This window comes from Neopelma chrysocephalum, unplaced genomic scaffold (genome assembly GCF_003984885.1).
Source record: "Neopelma chrysocephalum unplaced genomic scaffold, ASM398488v2 Primary Assembly neopelma1_23, whole genome shotgun sequence".
Taxonomy (NCBI): domain Eukaryota; kingdom Metazoa; phylum Chordata; class Aves; order Passeriformes; family Pipridae; genus Neopelma; species Neopelma chrysocephalum.
The window spans coordinates 31,405,368-31,427,369 of record NW_020897691.1 but is presented as its reverse complement, the minus strand read 5'-3'; the positions used below and the strand labels follow the sequence as shown (position 1 = coordinate 31,427,369).

Genomic DNA, 22,002 nt, shown 5'->3' with positions numbered 1-22,002 from the left:
TTTCTTCGCTTGCACTAGTTCGGGTACTGACACCTACCTATTTTAAACTTCGACTGTGAAGTTGTCAGTGGTGCATCATTATTTCTAGTAGAGCAGGCTAAGCAGCTATTTTTCACACTTAATTCCTCAGTCATATACTTTATTTCCTGATGAACTTGGGTATGCAAGCTGCTTGATCCATTCTGTTTGAATGGAATTTAATCTCATGGGGCTTTTATCCTTGTCAATGCTTTAAAGCCTTTGATAATAATGAGGATAAGTTATATTACTTGTCAATTCTTTATGCCATTAGTAATGTGCAAAAACCTATGTTCATGTTTTGTTTTCCAAAGTACTAAATTTCTTACAGTCGGACTCCCTCTCAACAGTTCTGTTCCCATAAAGCTGTACTTTCTGCATGCCTTTCATCGAAGCAGCATTTTAAAAGCTTTTTCACATTTTTTTATTTATTTCATTAGTTCGTTATTTGAATTTCCTCTTCCGAATTATAGTTAATTAGAAAATAGTTAGGTGTTTATATTTAAAGAGCTGTCTTGAGGTGGAAAGGAGTTAGGTGTGTCTTTGGTCTCACTTGAATTCTGTGACAAAAAGGGCCCCATCCACTCACCCTTTGTGTGATGGTGCGGGATACTATACAATAAAAAAGCTGTGAAGTAAAATGACAGAAAAGAGTAGAAACTGGAAAATTAAATGTCTCCCACCAAGATGTTGCACAGCCTGACAGATTTTTAACAACACTGCACAGATATGGCAGCTTTTTGAAAATACTGCATTGTTAAATGGATGTCTCTTCCTTTCACGGTGCTATCTTGCAATAGATTCATTAGTTGCAAAGCATGAACAGTGAAACAGGGATACTCACTGTTTTGAAGCCATCAAAAAGAGTGCAAATGATGTGGCATTCGTATTGCAGAAGTTACGATAAAAGCTTCAATTTCAAATATATTTTTTCAGGCACTAGCTCATCATAAATGCCAAGGGTTTTAGGTTGTTTTCAGTGCTTTTAGCTTGGGATTTTTTTCCTTTGGTCTCACATTAAAAGACTGCACACAACAGAACTGATTCAAAGTTTTCTAGCAAATTGCATTTTTGTTGGAAATGCCTAATTATCAAAACAGGATACTCCAAAGGAAACACATACATGCCCATTTTTTTTGTGTGTAAATTTTGAAACAAAACTTTTTATGTCTCAGTATCACATCTTCCTGCATAGCTGAAGTGTTAAAATGTTAAATTTATGGAACTAGTGAGAAATTATTATGGAATTGGGGTAAAGGTAGTGGGTGTGGTAGTAATTTGAAGTCACAGCTGCCTGCAGTCAGAAGAGTGGATCCCACTAGTCTCTTCTGTCCCCACTTCTGCTCCCAGGCTCAACAATGCTTCAGACACGAGCAGTAGGGCAGCCAAAGGTAGGCAACAGCATTGTACTAGAATATGCAATGGTATCCTTATGTTTAGCATATGGCTTCCATCTGTCAATCATTTTCATTTGGGGTTAATGATTTGATATTATGAACTTAAAGATATTCAGAAAGCTGAGTGTCATAACAATGGGCTTTAAGCACTTGGAAATGAGTAACAGTCATCTCACAATTCCTTGTTTGAATTAGTTTTGTGTTCCAGTATAAGGAAAAAGTTGTTCAGAGATCTCTTAAATATACCACAGATTACATCATGAAGTTTAATTCTTACTCTGAAGGAAATAAATGGTGTTTTGAAAAAGAAATGGGCAGTCGTGAAAAGTAAAGGTGAAGTGCTTATAATTCCTACCCAGTATTAGAGTGCAGACATATTAGGGGAAATCTTCTGGTTTTGGAATTAATTAACTCTTGAATGATAAATCTTCAACAAAAACGTATCAGTTTTAAAGGTGCTGGTGAATATTGGCTGAAAAAGGAAATTTGGGGGAGCAGAGCAATAAAAATTTATAACATCAAAGAACAAGAAAGTGGATTCAATTAACTGCAGAAAGCAAAATATATTGTAAAAAGTAACTACCTTTTTCTTTATTGCAAGAAAAAGTGTACACAGAAAGACATCCTATTAAAAGAGCTTGATCTTACTGACAACATACTTTTTCTAAATGATGCTCAATGAATATGAACACAAAGACCAAGAGGCTAAGTTTCATAAATACTTGTGGAGAAAAAAAAATTAAATGAGAACCTCAGCATTTCCCAAGAAAACAATCATACTTTTGAAGACAAGGGAGTACAATGAATGTGTTGAGTTACATACCTCAGCAATAATTTGCAACTCATAGGAGACAGACAAAAGAAAAAAAGTCATGAATTAGCAAAGCAACAGCTGCATTCAAAAGCTTAAACAAGGTTAAGTAACTGAAACGCTGCAAAGATTTTCAAATTGTGATTCTTGAAATTGAATTCTATTTCCACCTTAGCATATGGACACAAAGGCTAGAAGTTCCTCAGATATGTAGACAGAATCATCTTTGAAAGAAAATGGTAATGCAATAGCTCCATTATAAATTTGGAGATTTCTTATGGAATTGAGTGTGTCTTTATTTCCAGAAGTGACCAGAAAAGAAGGTAAAATATTTAGGAAGTGTGCTGAGAACTATGTGTGCTGTCCACATGGTTTATAAAATCTGTTTTGGTTAACTGACTGAAGTCCTTACTCCAGTTGTGCCTCTTACCAGCCAAATCAATGGATGCTAGAAACATACAGGGTTAAAGCATCCACATGAGCTTCTATTTCCTACCAAAATGGAGGAATGGATTAACAGGCAGACAAAACATCAGTCAGAAGATGTTGCTTCTACATGCTTTCAATCTAAGCAGTAGGGTTCAAACACGATAAGGGGTAGATGCTTGTCATCAGCACTGCTGACAAGCGACTTCATTAGCTGGAGTAAACTTCTGGAAATATTTCCACCGACCTACATGTGTTAAGTTTAGCAAGCAAGAGTCTGAAGAAGATTTGTAATAGCTTTTACTGAAAGTAGTCTGAATTTTATATCTTAAGGACAATAGGACAACTTGTAGGGTAGAGCTCCAGAAAAATAAATGGTGTAAAGTTGAGTTACTATAAAAGATTAACCAAGCTTGGCAATGAAGAAGAAAGTTAAACAGCAAAAAGTTCTTCTTGTATATGAAGAGAAGAAATAGTTTCAATATGCAAAGACAGTGGAAGCCAAAATTAAACAACCTCTAGCTTGGTGCCAAAACAAGAGTGGGACCTTCTGTCATTTTCAGTAAGGATGAGAGTTAAATATGAAGACAATACACAATGATTAATAGAAATGGAAATTACTAGATCAGAGGTAGAAACAGAACACAATAGTCTGAATACTTCAAAGCTTATGAATATAGACAGTTGTAATAATTTTATATGAAGTAGGCAATAAACTAAAAGCAGAAGTAGACACCAGGAGGACATGGAGGTAAATGGAAAATTGGATAAAATGCAACTTGGTTCACAAAAGAAAAATAATCCAGTCTAAATGTGATGTCTGTGTGATAATTTAACAGAGTTTTGTAGACAAAAGTCAAATGGTAGATCTAATCTGTAAGGCTTTTGAACTGTGCAGCATAGAAAATTATCAGTTAAGCTAGAGGACAGGATTAGTGCTGTAAAGATTGGAAACTAGGTAATAAACTGGCTAATGAGGATAAAAGGCAAGGCAGAGTGCTGAGAGAGAAATAACTGATGGAGGTCCCAAAGAGTTGATCTGAGGACCAGTCTTGTATAGTGACTGTAGTAATAGATTTGGCACCCTCAGTGCTTCAGTAGGAAGAAGAATTAAAACAATCAGGTGACAAGAACTGGCTGACATTGAGAAATGCTGTGAAGCACGGAGTGCAAGGTAATGTCTGTGGCAACAGATGGGAAGAATTTGAGCACGATTGTGACAAAGCTGTTTCGAAATGAGTCTGTCTAGGTATTTCTGGTATTGATGGAGAAGTGCTAATGCCGTAGGACAGGACAACTTACCACCTTAGAACAGCACTTTGCTAGCGGTAGCAACAGAATTTTTTGGTCAGCTCAAGAGGGCCAAACAAAGCTTTTTCTCTTATCAGCTCCATAGCCTTGACAGAGTAACCTTGGTTTTGAACACAGTGAACACAATTAGCCTTATATACAGTAATACAGAATCAAGTACAGCAGACAGCAAAAAGACACATGGCAACTGGCAGCTGATTGAGCAAACCAACAAAGAATTTGGAAAGGTAAAAGGGGAGAGGCAAAATTGATTTTATAAGCTTTTCTGTTGTGCTTCTCTTTTTTATATTAAGGACATTTAAGGGACAAGTGCTTTACCACTGTCTTGCCAAGTGATTGATATAAAGTAACTAGAAATGAAGCCCTCTTATCCCACAGTAAGGATGCTCACAGAAAATTAGAGTAATGTAATATAAATGTTTTAATGTCACATAAAAATCTCTTTCCTACACAGCTAAGATTAAAACAGATTGCAGGACTCATTCTACCTTGCACTTTTTAATTAGACAGACTGCTGGTACCGCAGGGGTACTGAACACAGGCACGTTTTTTTCTCTGATATCAGAGGTGACAAAGGGAAACAGAAGAGAAAGCAGTATTCCCATCTCCCTGGCACTCGGGAAAGGAAGAGAAGCCATTTCACACAAACATTTTGCCCTAACAGGCATGTATTCAGAAAGGACAGCCTATTATTATTTTTTTCTAATGATACCGTTTGAGAAGCATGAAATCATGCAGATTTGTGCAAAAACATATTTGCCTTATAGCTACATATGTCAGCCTTAGAGATTTCTCTCAAAATGCCATCAGTTTTCTCCACAAGTTTGTTTTATTCCACCAATGAATTCTAGGAAATCCATTAAGTTTCCCAAATTTTAACAGAATTTGTGGTGACCATTTTCCAGTAACCCCTCCTCATTTTTCTCCCATGTAGGTAACTGCAGTATCTAAGAGGTAAGAAAACTTGGGACTTTCCCACTCCCCACTGTCTTAGCAGTTAAACTGTGCCCACCAGCAAATAGCATGCAAGAACTGGAAAAGAGAGTGATGCTGTATGACTGAAAGCATTGATCATTAGGTGTGAGAAGAATCTCATTTTATTAAATTTAGAAAATCGGCATAAGTTTGCAAAACAAAAGGAATAAAACGAAAAGGAAAAATTAATTACAACACGTGTTGGGTGTCATAGGCATGCAGGATTCCCAGGAACACACTCTCCAATTCAAAAGTCCCGCTTTTTAAACATTCTTAAGGTTCAACCCTGTTTACATCATAGAAGAGGCATTCCCCTCTTCCTGGTTGGCTGTGTCATGCTGGGAGGTGGAGTGTCCAGCAGCATGGCAGCTTCCAGGACCAGCCATGTGGTATAAGGGGTTTCCTTACCAATATTCATTTTACAGTTCCCTATTCCCGTTCACATGTTTCCCTGACACGAGTTCCAGGCTGAATCCGGCGTCTTACAACTCCGCGATACACCTTATAGGTTAGTAAAGAAAAACTCCTACGTTAGTGATTTGTTTAATTCATTTGCTTGTAATAAAACCGATTCTTTATTTCTCACATTAGGTTTTTCCTATAGTAAAACATTCAAGCAGTAGAACAGGATCTTTGAGAATCAACTGGAAAATACAGAAAATATGCCACATAATTCCTTCACATCATGGTTTCCATACAGCATTTGCAATTCAGTATAAGCAATAATAATGGATAGTATTTCATCTGAGTTATTTCATATTGAGGGTGCAATCAGGCATCAGGAAATGAGGAGTATGGCCTTTCTGCCATGCATGAAATGACAGGAAATGCTTCCTTTGGCTTCTCTGTTTTCACCAAATGGCAGTGAGACCAGTGTCAGGTTTTCACTGGTGTTCAGGCAAGCCAGACACTTCTTGCTTTGGGTTCTGACTGGCATGAGCGACAGTGATGTGTTGAGACATGCCTGTAACTCAAGCCTCCTTCATCCAGTGATGATCAAAGGTGTGGAAGAACTAGCTACACATTTCACTTTCTATCTCAGCTGATTTCAGAGGGCAAGACAGGAGTGTAAGTAAGTCACCACTTTAGTCTGTATCCTCATGGTTTGCCTAAGAAATAGCTGGAGTGTGAAGATAATGCAATCCTTCTGGTAGTGGACTGACTTGCTGCCCAGAAGTTATCATCATTACTGAAGCTGTCCAGCATCCCTTGGTACCCTTCTCAGAAATAGAACCAACACTTCTGGTCAGGCATTCCAGCTTCAGCAGTTGGTGAGCTGAGAAGGAAAGCTAAACTGTATCTCAGTGGTTTGGGTCCCTTTGGAGATCTCCAGATTAAAAATCTCAGAGATCTGGCAGGACATATATAGGTTCAGGTGGATTAGTTTTATCTGTTCAAATACAGTCTGGAAAACTCACAGCAGCACTTCTGGTGTGTGGTGCCATTTGAGGTTACAAAATATGGTGTTTCACTGTTGGTGGTTGCTCCAATTTCTGTTGATGCCTAGAGCTTAGTTCTATAGTATGTTTGAAAAGATGTCTATGTACTCCTGGGAAATACTCTGCCCATAACTTCCACCTGGTATCAGTGATCAGTCAACAGTCAGGTCTTTATCTTTCACCACTGAAGGTAGACAGCGGTAGTTGAGACTGAACCAGCAGATCACTCTCTTCACAAAGAGCAGGTCAAACCCTGATTCCCAAAGGGACATCTTACTCATAGGCTGGAACAAAAATAGTCAGCAATAGTTTGAGTCACAGTCCCGATGTAAGACAGATTAAGTCAGATCCTCACGGGTCTGATTGGAGGGAGTCATCAGAGAGCACTATGAGCTATGACTAGGATGCTGGCTCCTGTTCCTATTAATAAAGTAATAGGGCTGTAATATCCAGCTGTGCAAGTGAAAGAGCTGTGTGAATTCATAGCTCTCAGAGCTCTCACCCATTCTGGTACTGCTGGTAGCTGGAGAGTGTGTGCATGCCACAGCACAACTTCTGCACTTGGTCACAGTGAACTTCATTTGCTATATTGGGAGTGAAAAAAGAAAACTATGGAAAGAAGCTCAGCCTCTTGATCAATTTATCAAACCAAGTGGAAACGTCTGTTTGCTATATAAAAGATAATGAGAGAAATTTGATTTTAAGTCCCTTCGCTCAGCCTGCTCAGGTATTCATGTGTGAAATTACCCAGGGGAAAAAGCCGTAAGTCAGCGAAGGAACCCCTATTGGCCTTAACTTTGATGGGCTGTGCAGCATATGCTACAAACTGAATTAGTCTGGAAAACAAAGAAGCTCATTGCGTTGCACAGACCCACCGATGGGAATAAGATGGTGGGGGGAACTGCCTGTCTGGAGAGCATGGAGGGTGTCAACAGAAATAGGGGACTTCATGAATTCCACCTCATATGTACATTTTTCTCTTTCTTCATCAGTGGGATTCTGAGGAGATCACTTTTCTCTGAGATTTAAAACTTGAGTTAATAGACCTGATTTCTTAATGCATTTTTGTCAAAATGTGGAGAATTCCCAGATGAGGTAGAGAAAAAGGTTGTTATTCCATTTTATGCTTTATCACTGAACATGTGAAACATGACAATTATAAATTTCAGTTAGTACTATTAAAAAAAATCCTTTTAAAGTCATAAAAAGCACAGTTGAGTTGCCATAGGCTAGGAGCTGGGGTTCATATTATCTACCAAGAGATTCAGTCTGTGGCTGCTGTTTTGAAATACAAATGGAACTGGAATGCTGCAGCTCCAATAGTCTGCTCCTGCAACTATTTCCAGTTCAATGGACTGAGTTAAAGAGAATTTGGATTTTCATAACTGTAATAATGGTCATGATCACTATCATGATGGCTGAGTGAAAAACCAAAATTATCAAATCACTGAGTTTCTTTGTCTGTGTGGGCTTTTTTTACAGACTCACATCTGTCTTGTTTTGTCACTTTGGATATTGTTTTGCCCCAGTGTCAGCGGTAACATGGATGTGGACATCTGTGACAGTCATAAATACTTGTCTGCATCTTCCCTTGTCAGGAGTCAGTCATTAAGTCAGTCAGTCAGTCAGTCAGTCAGTCAGCATAGTATTTCCCAGGTGTGATACAGTGATTCTTCCATGCCCTTTCTTCAGGCTTTCCCTTCTAAATTCATGATCTGTGTACTGAAGAATGACTCACTCTCTCCAGACCCAGGCAGGAGTTTACTGCCTTCTAAACCATTTTTCTTTCTAATTTTTCTTTTACTGTTACTGTCTAATCACTATTCAAGACAACGAAATCAGATGCACTCTTGGTTCCCCATGAACAAGTTTCTTTTGCACCCACCTTTCCAAGTGGGTTACTTTAAAGCATAAGAGTCTTAAAGAGGAAAGAGTAGAAGTGTTTTACCCCTAATGATTTAAGGATGTATGAAAGACAGATTTCACATGGAGAGATAAGAAGAAGGAAAAGATAAAAACTAGTAGGGAGTAAATTTTGAAAGTTTTAACAGTTCATTATGGATTTTTAAGGATCCTAAGTTTTCATCTGCCTCTGTGTTTATCTGCTTTATTTTAGGAATCTTGTGATGCTTGACTTACTCCCAAAATGTGTAATTTTGATTCACTTACAACAAAAATACTGTATATAAGCTACATTTTGTTTTGTAAACTTCACCCACACTTGTATGTAGCACTGCAGGTATGTCTGGGTTCTTTTCTAATGTCGAAGAATTTGTGCATGGATAACAGGAAGTTAGAGTGATTCCACCGTATATTTTCTGTGGTCAGCTGAACCTTACTGCTGCAGTGGTTTTCTGGTGGGGTTTTGCAGTAGCACATGCTGGAGTGAGGAGCAAGACTCCTATTCCTGCAACTAAGTCATCAGGTGCCATTAGCTCTTCTGCTAAGCCTGACTGGGCAAATGCATTCAAGTACTGGGTCCTTAAGAAACATCTCTTAGATAAACACCAGAAACATCCTCTCACCCAGAATCAGTGCTTGTTTTGATAGACTGAGCAAATCTTGTTAGACATGTTATCGTGATGCATTTGTCTAGGTTTTGCTTTGTATGTTTATCTGCAAATTGACAGGCACCTAAAATGTTCCTCTTACATGCTGATAGTTAATGGTAGTTTAGTGTAAGATATTTTCACCACAGGTACTAATAATGTCTAGAAAAGGCTTTTTTTTGCATTTTCCTAAATTTTTAATGTTTGTAAATATTATTATATGATCCATATTGAATACTAGTGGTTGTGAAAGCAGTTATAGACTCCCAGATATCAGAGCAGAGCCGACATTGTGAGAGCTGTAAGGCTGGTTTAACTGTTTCATTTGACTACTCAGTAAGCTTTGTCAGATGCTTTTCACATTAGTGATGAAATCTGAAATGTTGCGAGTAAGGCACTTTGCAAATGAGATCTCTGCCTTCTCCTCAGAGGGTGATATCCCTATTCCCCATTTTTATTCTGTAAACTGATCTGTATTCAGTAACCAAGTGTTATTATCTCTTTTAAATAGGTAAGAAACTGAGAGTCCTCTAAAGTCATTGTGATTCACAAAAGAAATTCACAGGTTAAGAATCATACCCAGGACTCAAGAGTTAGATCACTGAACTAATGACAAAGTCATCTGGTCTCTCAATAAGCTTCATGATAAGCAAGCTTATGTTCATATGTACCTATATGTGTAGATGCAAAATCTATAGTGAAACTATTTAATGATATAGAAACATGAGTTGGTTTTTTAAGTTGTTTACTCTAGTGTGTGTGACACTCATTAGCTAATCTGAGCTAAACAGTTTCTGATCATGTTACTCTTTGAATAGGTTACAGTTATCCTCTTTAGCATGGAGGAAAGAAGGACTTAGAGAGACATACCAACCTGGATATTTTAAAAATACTTTTTCTTAGCAGATATACATTTCTGTAGAAAGCGAGAGATAAGTCAGAAAAATGAAGGACAATATTCTCAAGTAGTGTTTTGCCGGAGAGAAGAATTATACACTTCCTGAAAGGCTGCAGTTGTGTAGAGAGTAGCAATGAAAAATGATCTTCCCTCACTTCATTTTTTAGGAATAGCTCTTTTGCTGGTTTTGAATGTGTTTCTTTTTTCTGTCTCTTAATAGTGAATCTCAGTGGATGAGGTTTGCAGGTCAAGATAAAAAAACCCTTCAAAACCTACATGTAGACAGCAGTACAGTGTGCCTGGAAATCCTATCTTCAATAAAATACAAATATTTCAGCTAGAGTCTGAGGAACATAGTACAGTGTGTTCCTTACAACAGATTTTGTATTTGTAAAGCTATGTCTGCATCTTTCCATCACACTAGCGGATTCACTGCTGTTTTAATAGGAGGAAAATGCCCATTGATTTCAAAGGGTTTTGAATCAGTCTGACAGGCTATTGACAAAAACCAGAGATTTCTCATATACCTGCAGTGTATGTTCCTATATTAACCTTACTAACTACCCTTCTACTTCAGTGTGGCAGAAGCTGCTGCGGAAAGCAATTCAGCCTGAACCTTGTTTCTAAGGAAGATAAAGATGGAACTGTCATAGTGCTGTCAGGATCCAGGTCGTTTTTGGACTAGCTGTGAACAGATACCAAAGACAAATGATTCACAGACCTTTGTTCAGATTTCCCCAAGCTATTCCAAGCCCTTTCTCCCAGGCTGGAGAGCTGCCATGAGGGAGGACACTAGGATGGCAAAAGACCCTGCTGGCAGGAAGCCCCTGAGAGAGGAATGAGAGGGATGGTCAGGAGGAGGGGGATATGGTAGAGCTGGAGTGGCGAACCAAAGTGAAAGTGAATTGATTTTGTCTGGGCAGCTCCTAGAGCAAGAAAAAGAGCACATTTAGTTGCTGGAAACCCCACAGATTCCTCACAGCAGGACACAAGGCAATCACAAATCTGGCTGGCACTCTGGCTATGCAGTAGAGCACGCCAACTGGCTGTCTGGGGTGAGAAATTCAAGCATAAGGTGGGAATGAAGGATAGTGGGAAACTAGGGATGGGAAATTGAATGCATTTGGCTCCTGAGTTTTGCTTGATCTTAGCCAACCTCACTGTTGCCAAGTGATACTCAAGTTTAAATGCAAGGTGAAAGGGGGGAAGAAAGTGCAGACAGCAAAACTGAACTGTAAATGGAGGGAAGAAATGAACTGGAAGCTGCTTTGAAATTATGGACTTGGGTTCAATTGCCACCTGCAGGAGATCTAAGCCTAAACAGTTCTATCAGACCTGTGTCAGATGGAAGGAATCCTTTAGCAGATGCAGGGTGAGGCTCAACACTGTCTTTGTGACTGGTGAGACAGCTGGATGGCTTCATCAAATTGTACTGCCAGACAACACATGAGGACCTGGTGACATACCTGGAAAAAACCAGTTAATAGCCGATGAAAAGCAGAACTGTTTCTACCCTCTAATTCTTCTTATATGTTTTAAGCTCTCCCCATTATGTTGCTTTCCCTCTGAAACATGCATACTGGATGTGGGAAACATGGGTTACATGTCCAAAGCTTTCAAAGCTTCTGAGGATTCTGTAAAAAGGCCAAATGCTTCCTCAGACAGGAAGTTGGATGGAGGTTTTGTAGGTTTATGAAATGGTAACAAATTAACATCACTACAAAGCTACAAAGCCAGCTTAAGTAAAATTTGTTTTCTCCACAATGATGATTTCTTTAAGTATAAAAAACAGAATTGCTCAAAAACTTCGAAGATAATATAGTTCAGTCTGTTCATTTTGTGCCATGGTAAAGGGATCCAGAGGAAACAAATGGAGCATCCATCAAGGCAGAGTCAGTCATGATTGAAAAACAGATTTGCAGACACCTTCCTGTAAACTAGTCAAGTACCTCATGAAGAAGCTAGTAACAGGTTGCAGCTAGTTCATGGTGCTCAAGTACAGATTCCTAAAAGTTGCAGAATACAGGCACTTCTGAAAGTCTCACTGAATACAAATCAGTTATATCCCCAACAAGCTGTCTATGCAATTTGTCGTTCATGGTTTCTCCCACACAGCATGCATGAAGAAATAACTTGTAATCCAGGATCAGGAGACAAGTCATATGGGCTTAAAGCCATTTTTGTGCCCCTTGTAGCAAGAACACAGTATCTGAAGCTAATATCCAAGGGTCTTTGCTTTTGAAACCCTGTCTTTGCCTTTAGTTTTATCTGCAAGGACTAACAGATTGCCAAAAAGGTTCTTTGTGTTGTATTTTTAGTCCAGACACGAGTCTGTGTGTGTCTGAAAATTCAGTCTGACCTCTGATCTAGTGAAGGTGTGCCAAAATACGTGTACTTGAGCTTTCAGTTAACTGCCCTCCATATGTGCTTTCAAACCTCATGGTGTCGACCCAAAGCATGTTTCACAGTAGAAATTCATCCTGTCCGAACTCACATTACATTTTCTACCATGTACTTTCTATTCACAAGCAAGAGAAGCTGCAGGCAGGCTTTTAAAGTGCCTTCATTAAAATATATTTTAAGTGTATATATGTTTTAAATGCTTATTGAAATGTTTATTTGATGATATTTTTATATTACCAAGAGCATGTTATACTTCACAGACATATGGTCTAGCTGTAATTACATCATATTTGTCCGCTACCTGTCAGACAGTTTTAGAAGACGGTACCTCAATACTGGAGCTAGAGAAACTTGGACTAAGAGAAGTAATTGGCTTGTCTAAAAGCACAACAAAATCAGTTTTGGATCTGTGACCACAACCCAGCTTTCCCGAGTCCCACCTGGGACTTAATATGCCTGGGCCACGGGAAGACACCGATTAGCTCTTGATTATGGAGGACAGGGGAATTGATGGGAGTAAATCAACTTTCGAAGAGTCATTCCCATAAAAAGTCAACATCGAAGTGATAGGGAGTTTGTTGTGTGCAGTGCACGCCAAAACAAGGATCTGTACCTACCCCATCTGTGCGTCTTGATGAACACAGGGTAATTTGTGCTGTGTCTAATGACTGCACTCTTATTTCTGCTTAGTTTTCAGGACTTTACTTGTTGTCATTCTTCACTATCCTTGTTGGGCTGATGCTCTACTCCTCCACGTCCACCTATGTAGCCCAGGATCCTCGAGTGTACAAGCAGTTTCGAAATCCTTCAGGACCTGTTGTAGACCTGCCAGCCACTGGCCAGCTGGAGCCTTCGGTGACATACACCAGCCTGGGGCAGGAGACAGAAGAGGAGCCTCACGTTAGAGTTGCTTAAACCCAGGGCTGTTGATCACCTGCTGACAGTGGAGCTCGTATATCCATTATCTCTGTATTGTACATAGAGAAAGGTATTTACCAGGTGCAGTTACACTGGTGAGCTGCAAGGTAGCAAATAATGAAAGCTCATAAAAACACAAATTAATTGTTACAGGGTGTTCATTGCAAGGAGATGCCATCTCTCGTTTATGATATGAGCAGCATGTTTGCAATACAAACTGCTGTGTATGAATCAGTTAATGTCAACCTACCTGTGAAAGATATTCAATATATAAGATTAAATTACAAAAAGAAATTGGTAGAAGGGTGTTTCTGCACCCACTGGGCGATATTATGCCTAAGCCACGCCGGTTGTGGAAAAAACGCCTTTTTACAGCAAATACACTTTGTGCGGTCACTGTTAATTTCTCTCTAAGATTTGTTTGCACAAAACAGATGGCTTAGTCGTGATAGCAGCAGCCTGACACATTTTTGCTAGCACCTTGGATTTGGTGAGGAAAATACAATGAGTTCGTCTGTGCTATCTGTCTAGTTGCCCTTTCTAGGTAATCTGTTCCATGAATCTGGAGAAGGGACAACTTACAATATCTGTCTCTATTCTAGGAATAGGTATAAGGCGAGCATTTTAGCCTTTCTATATTTGCAGAAGTGAAGTACTCAAGCATTGACCTCTCTATGATCCATGGCAGATTTCCTAGTGGTTGAGGTTCTGCATCAGGTTAGTTAGAAACTAACAGGGAGTTAGTTTCTCTGCAGTTGTGACTTAACAAAGATTTCTTACTTTTTAAATTTTAATCTGTAAAAAGAAAAACACATTTTCTAGTTTCCTATGTATTGTACCTCTCCATGGTAAGATGACATATCGTGTGGATCAGGGCACTTATTTTAGATACTCAGTGCATTGAGGGCGCTTTCTGCTGTTCCAGTTTGCTTAGTCTCCTATGGTTCATTATTCTAATGACAGCTATTTAGAAATGTGTCAGTTTTTTACCAAACCCCACAAATTGTAAAAATCAGGAAGATTAGGTGAGAAATTTGTGAGCAGAAAAACTGGACCATCTGCTGGTGTTGCTGCAGTAGTGCCAAGGCATTCATACCAGCAGGGTGCAGCCACCTATTTTTATTAACTATGAGATGAGCAGAAGAATTCAGCAGTTTTCTTACATTCCTGGTGACATGTGAAATCGGTAAGGGTGTGCTCCATGCTTCTGTATACAACTGTACTTCTGCCTCGGGAGCCTTATCAGAACTGGGGAAATCTTAGTTACCACCATCAAAAATCCATCTTTGCCTGTATGTTTGCTCTTCTGAGAGCCAAATAAAAGGAAATCATTATTTCAATATCCTTAATCTATTTTTAATTTAAAATTAGGGAAGAAGGGATGATCTTAAGTCTAACAGATAGGTGAGGCATCTAGGAGAGCTTGGTTTTATTCACAGATCTGCCACATCTTTGCATGATCCTTGGGCATGACTTACCTTCTGTGTGGCTGAGTTTCCCAGTCTGTATATACGGGAATAATGATATTTTACCTACCTCACAGGGGTGCTATGGGACCAAGTTATTTTAAAATGCTTCAGGATCTTCAGGAGGAAGGAGTTTAAGAAGAATATAATAGTGCTGTAAACGCGTGTATACATTCATTGTATTTGAAAATGGAGTTTACGGCACAGTTGATGAATATTTTGCTTGTGGGCATAAAAGGTGAATTTGATTTGAATGTTATTCTGCTGAAAAAGACTGTCTCAAGTGAAAATGTAAGCCTTCATATTTGAAAAATACAGCTTACCTATTTCTATTTAAAAAAGGAAGAAAAAAATCAATCTGTACTCTGGAGATTAGAAAGGTCACACAGTTCAACCAAGCAGGATGAATTTCTGCTGAGGTAACATTCATCTTTTATAGACCTGTTCTGCTTTAATATAGAAGGAACTTCCCTGAAGCAGACTGGGAGAAGTGTATATATGCATAATGTACATGAAGTGGCAAATGCCAAAATGCTGTTGAACAGCAGAAGTATGTTGTATCTTACTCTTGCTGTGGAGAAGAAGAGGTGATTTCTTTCGCGCTGTGTTTAGGCTGTCTGCCATGATCCTGATGCACCTGAGGGAAGGTTCTGCAATATTGCCAAATCATGCCCAAAGCCATCCCAAAAGCTTTGGTTAAGATGGCTTGGTACTAAACTAACAAATGTATGGGGGTTTTTCCCCTGCCTTCTGTTTATTTAATCTTTTTAGCACTCCTGTTTCCAAACTTTTTTTCTTAAACCATTGAGGATTAGAACAAAAAAATACCCAAACAACAAAACAGAACCAGATCCCCACAGGAAAACAGAGTCCATATTCTGGGGATATTAAGGAAAGTCTAAATTTATTAAAAAAAAAAAAATCACACAGGAGAGATTACCTGATACTTCAGGGTAAGATCCTTGGGTCAAGCCCTGTGAGATCTTCAACTTGAGGTGGATTTCATACATTGCCCAGGAGCAGGGGTTCTGATTACAACCACCATCGCTCCCTCAGGTACCTGGAGGCTGCACTGGTGGGCACCTGTCATCTCAGTCTTTTTTGCTACCTTTTGTACCAATTAAATACCTTTCTCTGAACGTTAGTCCCTGTGTTGGTCTGAGAACCTTGAGGATTGTGTGTATGTGTGTTTCATGTTTACAGTTCCTTCCTTTTGCATAACTATTTTGATTAATTTCGTATTAGTATTTATTTTTAAGCCAAATGTTTGTAGTCCTTCGGCCTCCCCCTCTCATTTTCCTTACACTAACTTGTAGATGTTTGTTAGAATCTTTTCTGAAACAGCTGGGCAGGAGACATCTCCCAGCCGAGTCACTGGGCTGGGAGTTTGTCTTTACAAGGGTTTGCAATCCCCGGGTGGCTGAGAGGTGTTACCTGAAGTGATTTTAGTAGGCTCTTTTAAAAAGCTCTGTTGTACGGGAATAAGTAAAGAATGTCTCAGTGTGCACTCTGTGGCCAGCCACCATCCCCTGTGCTACTTGCTCAGGAGTTTGATGTGCAAAGTGGGACTACCTGTGTTTCCTGATAAACAAGGTGGATACTCAGATTAGCACTTAGTGCTGGATGGACCTCAAAGGAAAACAGTGGTATAGCTTTACAAGTAACTATGTTGACTGAAAAACTGGGGTCTTGTGAAGGAAAATATTACTTCTGCCTGCTTGTTCTCTGCAGTGGGAGACCTCAGTACACACCAGCAAAGGCTCAGCTATCTAACTGGCAGCTACTCTCCGTGTTGCGTAGGACGTCTCTAGCTCTGTGTAGCTCCTTGCCTGAACAAACTGAACCTCTGTTATAGTGCTGGCTCTGGGCAGCCCTTAGTAAGACTGATGTAATTTTCTGCTACTGGATGAAAACCTTCACTGGGAAACAGACCTTGTCTTTGTTCCAGCTATAAAGTTTCAAAACACACAACGATAGACCAAGCAATTGAAAATTTTGCACCACTGTGTCATAAGAAGAAGTTTCAATGTATAGTGTAGAGATTGCTAACTTGTGCTATTAACATTTTGACAAGCGTGTAGTATCATTTTCTTTCCTTTTTTTTTAACCATTTAGTATTCCTGAGCTAGCTACAAATAAAAATTTTACCCCATGGGTAGGATTTTATTGTTAAATGCCATAATAAAGCACACTAATCTTGACACTGCAGATGGAAGTATGAACCAAAACCAAAACCAGGCAAACAAAATCCCAACCCCAAATCCTGCATTGAAAAGCTAAACAAACCTTTCTCCATTTTGATATTTGCATGCACCTATATGGACTGGCTGTGGCAATGTAATGCCTGTAATAATGTTTTCAAATAAAAAAATAAATGCTTTATGAAAGCACGGTCATTGGTTTCTTGCCTGTTTCCATTCTGCTGTCTTTGCCTAAAATGATTTTTCAGAAGAGTATGTCTTGGCTGCAGGACATCATTTTTCACTGTACTGAGGACTTATTTCCCTTGGGAGGTGGTTATCTGCAACTCCTTCCTAGGTGTCTAAGAACAGATGCCACCAGGTGTCCTCAGGTATCTTGCCTGGCCCAGTAGTGCTACTCCAGAAGGATAAGGGGACTCCTGCACATGGTCTGTCTTAACCTGCTATTCACCTATGGCTAGCTCAGGTATTCTGATAGTCATTGCCCTCATTTGAGCACAAAAGCACTCTCCCCACTGCCTTCCAGAAATTATTAATCAGTCTAGAATTAATCTGGGGATATTAATCAGTCTGGAATTAATCCGGCACATGTTGAAGGACTTCTCTGGCAGAGGTTACTGAGTGCCTGCAGCTGCCTTGCCCAGATCTTCCTCCCGACTGCTCTGCCCTGTGCTGCAGCACTGTTCCCAGTGGAGTCCTGAAAAGGAAAAAGGAAGGATGGATACAAAAATTAGGCATTGGGGAAAAGGAGTGTCGGGAGGAGAAGAATTAGAAAAAGAAAGAAAATGAGGCTTTGACTCCTTTAAAGTCCACACAGAAAGGAAAGGAAGATCCTAGGTGTGTGAGAGCAAGGGATTTTGTGAACATATATTCATTCACCTCTAAGAATATGCATCTCTCCATCCCTCTGTGCCTGATGTCTCCGTGGGAAACTTGGCATCGGTATTTCTCACATACTTCATTGCTGGGAGTAAAAAAGGGAATGGAGAGTGGTGAGCTCATTTTCAGCCTCTCCCGGCACAGCAACTGCACAGAGCCCCAAACATAACAAAGCCAGCAGTGCTGCACCCGTGTGCTGGTTAATATTTGATTTTCCAGTGTGAATGTTTCCTAAGTTATGGAGAGCTCCAGAAACTGAGTTGATGTGCATGGCTTTATCATGCTAACAGTTGATTTGCATTTTCTTCCAAATCTGCTCAAGAGTCTCTCTGGCATTACAAAATTATCCTTTTATTGCCTGGCTAGAATTCAGCCTGGGTACTTGAGTCATATGCATAGTAATTGCTTGGAATTATCCTAAAAATAGATCATAAATAGGCATTAATGAATCTTCCTGTTCTTCAACCAAACATGTTTTAACCCTGAAGGACACTCAATCAGCTTAAAGCTGCCAGTCTCCCTTTGTTTTTGTTTATTTAGAACTAGTTCTTCAAAACATTACAAACCCAAAGCTAAGTGCTTAACAGCAGTATGGTGTGGCATACAAATAAGGAAGCAGTGCTTTTTACAGTTAGAAAAGTTGTTTTATTACATCTGCTCTGCAATTATAAGCAAAGAAAAAATAAATAAGCCAAACCTTTTCAAAAGGGAATACCTCTGCTTGCACAGTCATAGCCTGTTCCCACATCAATTGCAAAGTGGGTAGCACATGCCAGCAGTGCAGCAGTAATGATAATACTGGAGTAGAGCATTGTCCATGTCATCCTTCTCAAATCTGAAGTGAAAAGTCAGTGCTCTGTGCAGTCTGTTTTGTTGTAAAACTATACATTTGCTATTATTTGGGGGCAATTTTTTTCTTATCCTAGAAGTTCCATTTTTAATTGAAAACAATGCCCTGAGTTCCTCTGGTATTCATGAGGTCGGAATTTGCTCCTTTATGAATAGTCTAATGTTGTGGAATCTCCTTAAGAATACAGATATTGTCAATCCTGAATACTATGCAAATATTTGTAAGTTGAGACTAAGTGAAGCTGATTTTATTTGGATTTATAAATTTTATTCTACTTAGATTCTGATTTATAACCTTGAGATATAGTTGCCTTTTTTATAAAACTTATTATGTTCTATGCCCTCAGGCAATTGCCTAATGCTATGCTGATTTTAATAATGCATTATTAATTCCTTACTGCTAAATACATTATTTATACTAACTACAGCATTTTATTCCCCAAGTTTTGATAGCAGCAAACTCCTCAGATTTTAACATAACTGCAAAATTGTCAGTTTGAAATTTTCCCCTCCTTCCCATGTGCAATATGTACACACTTGTCAAAAGCAAAATATTGGATTTACCGTGGTTAAATAATGACTTTTTTTATTCTAGATCTTACCAAAGCATAGAAAGATAGAGAACATATGCTGAGTTTAGATGATCACTGAGCACTGGAACACTAAGCGATTCCTCAACAATGCTGGAGATGCTTTGCATACAGAATAGCTTGGATTTTTACAGGTGCAGAATGCCTGCAAGCCCATGGATCAACGTTATATGAGGTCATGCATATTTAACTTCACGCTGCCTATAGTAGTGTGCATCATAGAAGCCTGGCTTCTAGCCAGATCCATAGACACTAGCAATCAGCATTTGCATGTTCTTAAAATGACTGCTTGCCTAAATGAACTTCCTAAGTGAGAAGGGGAAAGGGAATGGACTAATCACAACAATAATCTGAAGAGCCTCATTACGTGACTCCCTGTGAGCTGTGGCTTGAATTATCTAATGTAATTCTTAGCATTAAACAGATTTCCACATGCTAAATAGGTCACACATGTATGCAACCATTGGAGTGAATTTCATAAATCTTTATGTACCCATATTTCATCTGTGAGCCTACACTGTAACTAAACAGAAAGGGGAGTACCCACAAAACAGTCCCCACAACTTTGTTCATTTAAAGTGTTGCGGCAGGATTTATTTAATGATTAAGTTGATGAGGAACACTGGTGCTGCAGGATCTGCTTCGACTTTGCATCCTCGGAGGACACCACCTCCTTTGGCCACACTGGCCAGCAGAGCATTTGAAAAATCCAAAATTTGAGTCTTTATTTCAGTATTGAGATTTAATACAACATAAAACAAAAGGGAACAGGGATTGAAAGTGAAACAGGTATGTATTGAAAGAAGAGTATAGCACCTGGCTTCCTTGTACCTGTCCTCTGTTACACAATGTGTCTGACAAACTTTTTCCCCTTCGCCATCTACCAATCCCCATGTGGCCAAAACAACTGCTAAGCTCATCTTCACCCTTTAGATCTAAATTAGTCACAGTCACTTCTGAATCCCTGACCTAAATGAATCCACTCACAGCTTCAAGACCTGTAGCTGTCCTGCCTCTCCCTCCCAGTCTGGCCCATAGTGTGTGTCCTCTGCCTGCTCGCTGACCTTGCTGCTTTATTGCTGGTGTAGTCCAGTCAAATGGGCTCCTGGCCTCAACATGGAGGCTACTGCTCACCGAATATTTGAACAGGAGCTTCTTTCAGTATCTGTATGAATGTCAGATTCCAGACCCACTCCATTGCAACTGAAGATTTAAAAAAAAAAATTAAAATACCTCCCCTTCTACTGTATGATATTCAACCAATGGCATACCAATGCTATGAAACCAATCATAAGAGATTCAAAAAACTAGGTTTGTCTGCCGTTTAACTTATGGTGAAGGTGCAAAAGGGGTGGATGATGGAGGATGAGCTACAGGTACCCTTCAGGTCTTTGGGTCTAACAAGTCGGTAACAAAATTAGTCGTGTTACATCAGGCTGTGAAGTGACATTTGGACTGAACAAGTGAGGGTAATCCGCATCATCCTGTCCTATTGGAAAAGGCAAACATAAAAAGCAAAATGCCTCTCCTGCTTGTAATTATTTGAATTATTAACCAAGATGGCACTCACTATCCATTCATTCACATACACAGAGATTGGCTTCCTCTCCTGCAGCTCTTGTTTTCCACTCCAGCCTCTCCATGGCTGGTCTCACTAAGGAAAGAGTTAATTCCATTTTAAAAAATAAGAAAAGAGAGAAAAATAAAAGGCAGTATTTATCAAAGTATAACTGCTTCTCTTTCTCCTTGTACAAATGCCTCCTTTGAGCTATGTTTGATGCAGACATGAACTGTGGCTGAGCTGGCATTTGTCATCATAGGCTGGGAGCGGGACTCAGTACTCAGCCCCTAAAGCTCAATCTTCACTTCTACTGCAGAGCTCAATTCATGACAGACGAGAGACAGACCCAGCTGAGCTCTTTTTATTACCTCTGACTGTAGGAGGAAGCATGTATGCTCAAGACAGCATGAGAAAGCTTGTGCTGCTACAGCTACTTGTGTTCAGATTTTATGGCTAGATGTAGGGCCACGCTCAGCAGAGCTGGCAGCCTGGCACCTTCCATAGGTTTACTTTAACTGGAATTATTGTTGTAAGATGCTGAGCTAAGGAAAGTAATTGGAGCGGCCGCACTACCAATGGCTTGTCTCCACTGCTATGGGAGGATAAATATCCCTGCCAGCTACAGCACAGGTATTTTATTATGACAAGGAAATACTGATGGACTTTGCTCTGACTGTGCGTCATGAAATATCAGGGAGAAGTTATGTGTTCATTAAAAAAGTACCATAGCACTCCCATTTTAACTTGTGCATTTTCCTTCTGAGTTTGCCATCCTTTTTGCCCACACATGGCACCAAGAGTTGTTTTCCACATCAGCATCTAAGACTTGGAACGAAATGCAGATACAAAAATGCCAAACAAAAAAAGGCTTTGGGAGCCCAAGAGACTGTCATATGAAATTCAGTCTTGCACCTTTCTCACATGGTAAGTGTTCCGGGCAAGAAGGTCTGCAAGGCCAGGTCCAGACTCCTGCAGCTCCCTGTAATGCTCAAGGAGAAGGTTCACAGTTGTGGAAGGTAAAGACATGGAAGTGGGGAAGAGAGGAAAGTAATAATTATGGACGGAAGGAGAGAAAGAGGGGGATTTTCTTGGGATAGAGAAAAGTTGGAGAAGGAACATGAGTTGCAAAGGAAAGAAAGGGGCCATGACCTGGAGGTGGATATTTAGGAGGGGTGGAAGAGGGGTTCATCTCCTCACTTGCTGCCCAAACACATGCAGTATTTTCCCTGGGGGCTCCCATTTCCGTACCTCCCATATCTTCCACAGTGAAAACAGAATAGGTTGCTCCTCCTTAGGAGCTGTACCTTGCAG

General features: G+C 39.6%; 1 protein-coding gene across 1 annotated transcript in view; it reads left to right on the top strand.

Moving 5' to 3' along the window:
• SLC35F1 (solute carrier family 35 member F1) overlaps positions 1-16,998 on the top strand; it is a 242,447-nt gene extending 225,449 nt beyond the window's left edge. Inside the window, exon 8 of the mRNA XM_027692497.1 lies at positions 12,918-16,998. Within this exon, the coding sequence (XP_027548298.1) occupies positions 12,918-13,142 (225 nt within the window). The 3' untranslated portion in view covers positions 13,143-16,998. The remainder of the gene's footprint in view (positions 1-12,917) is intronic.
• The last annotated feature ends 5,004 nt before the right edge of the window (positions 16,999-22,002 follow it).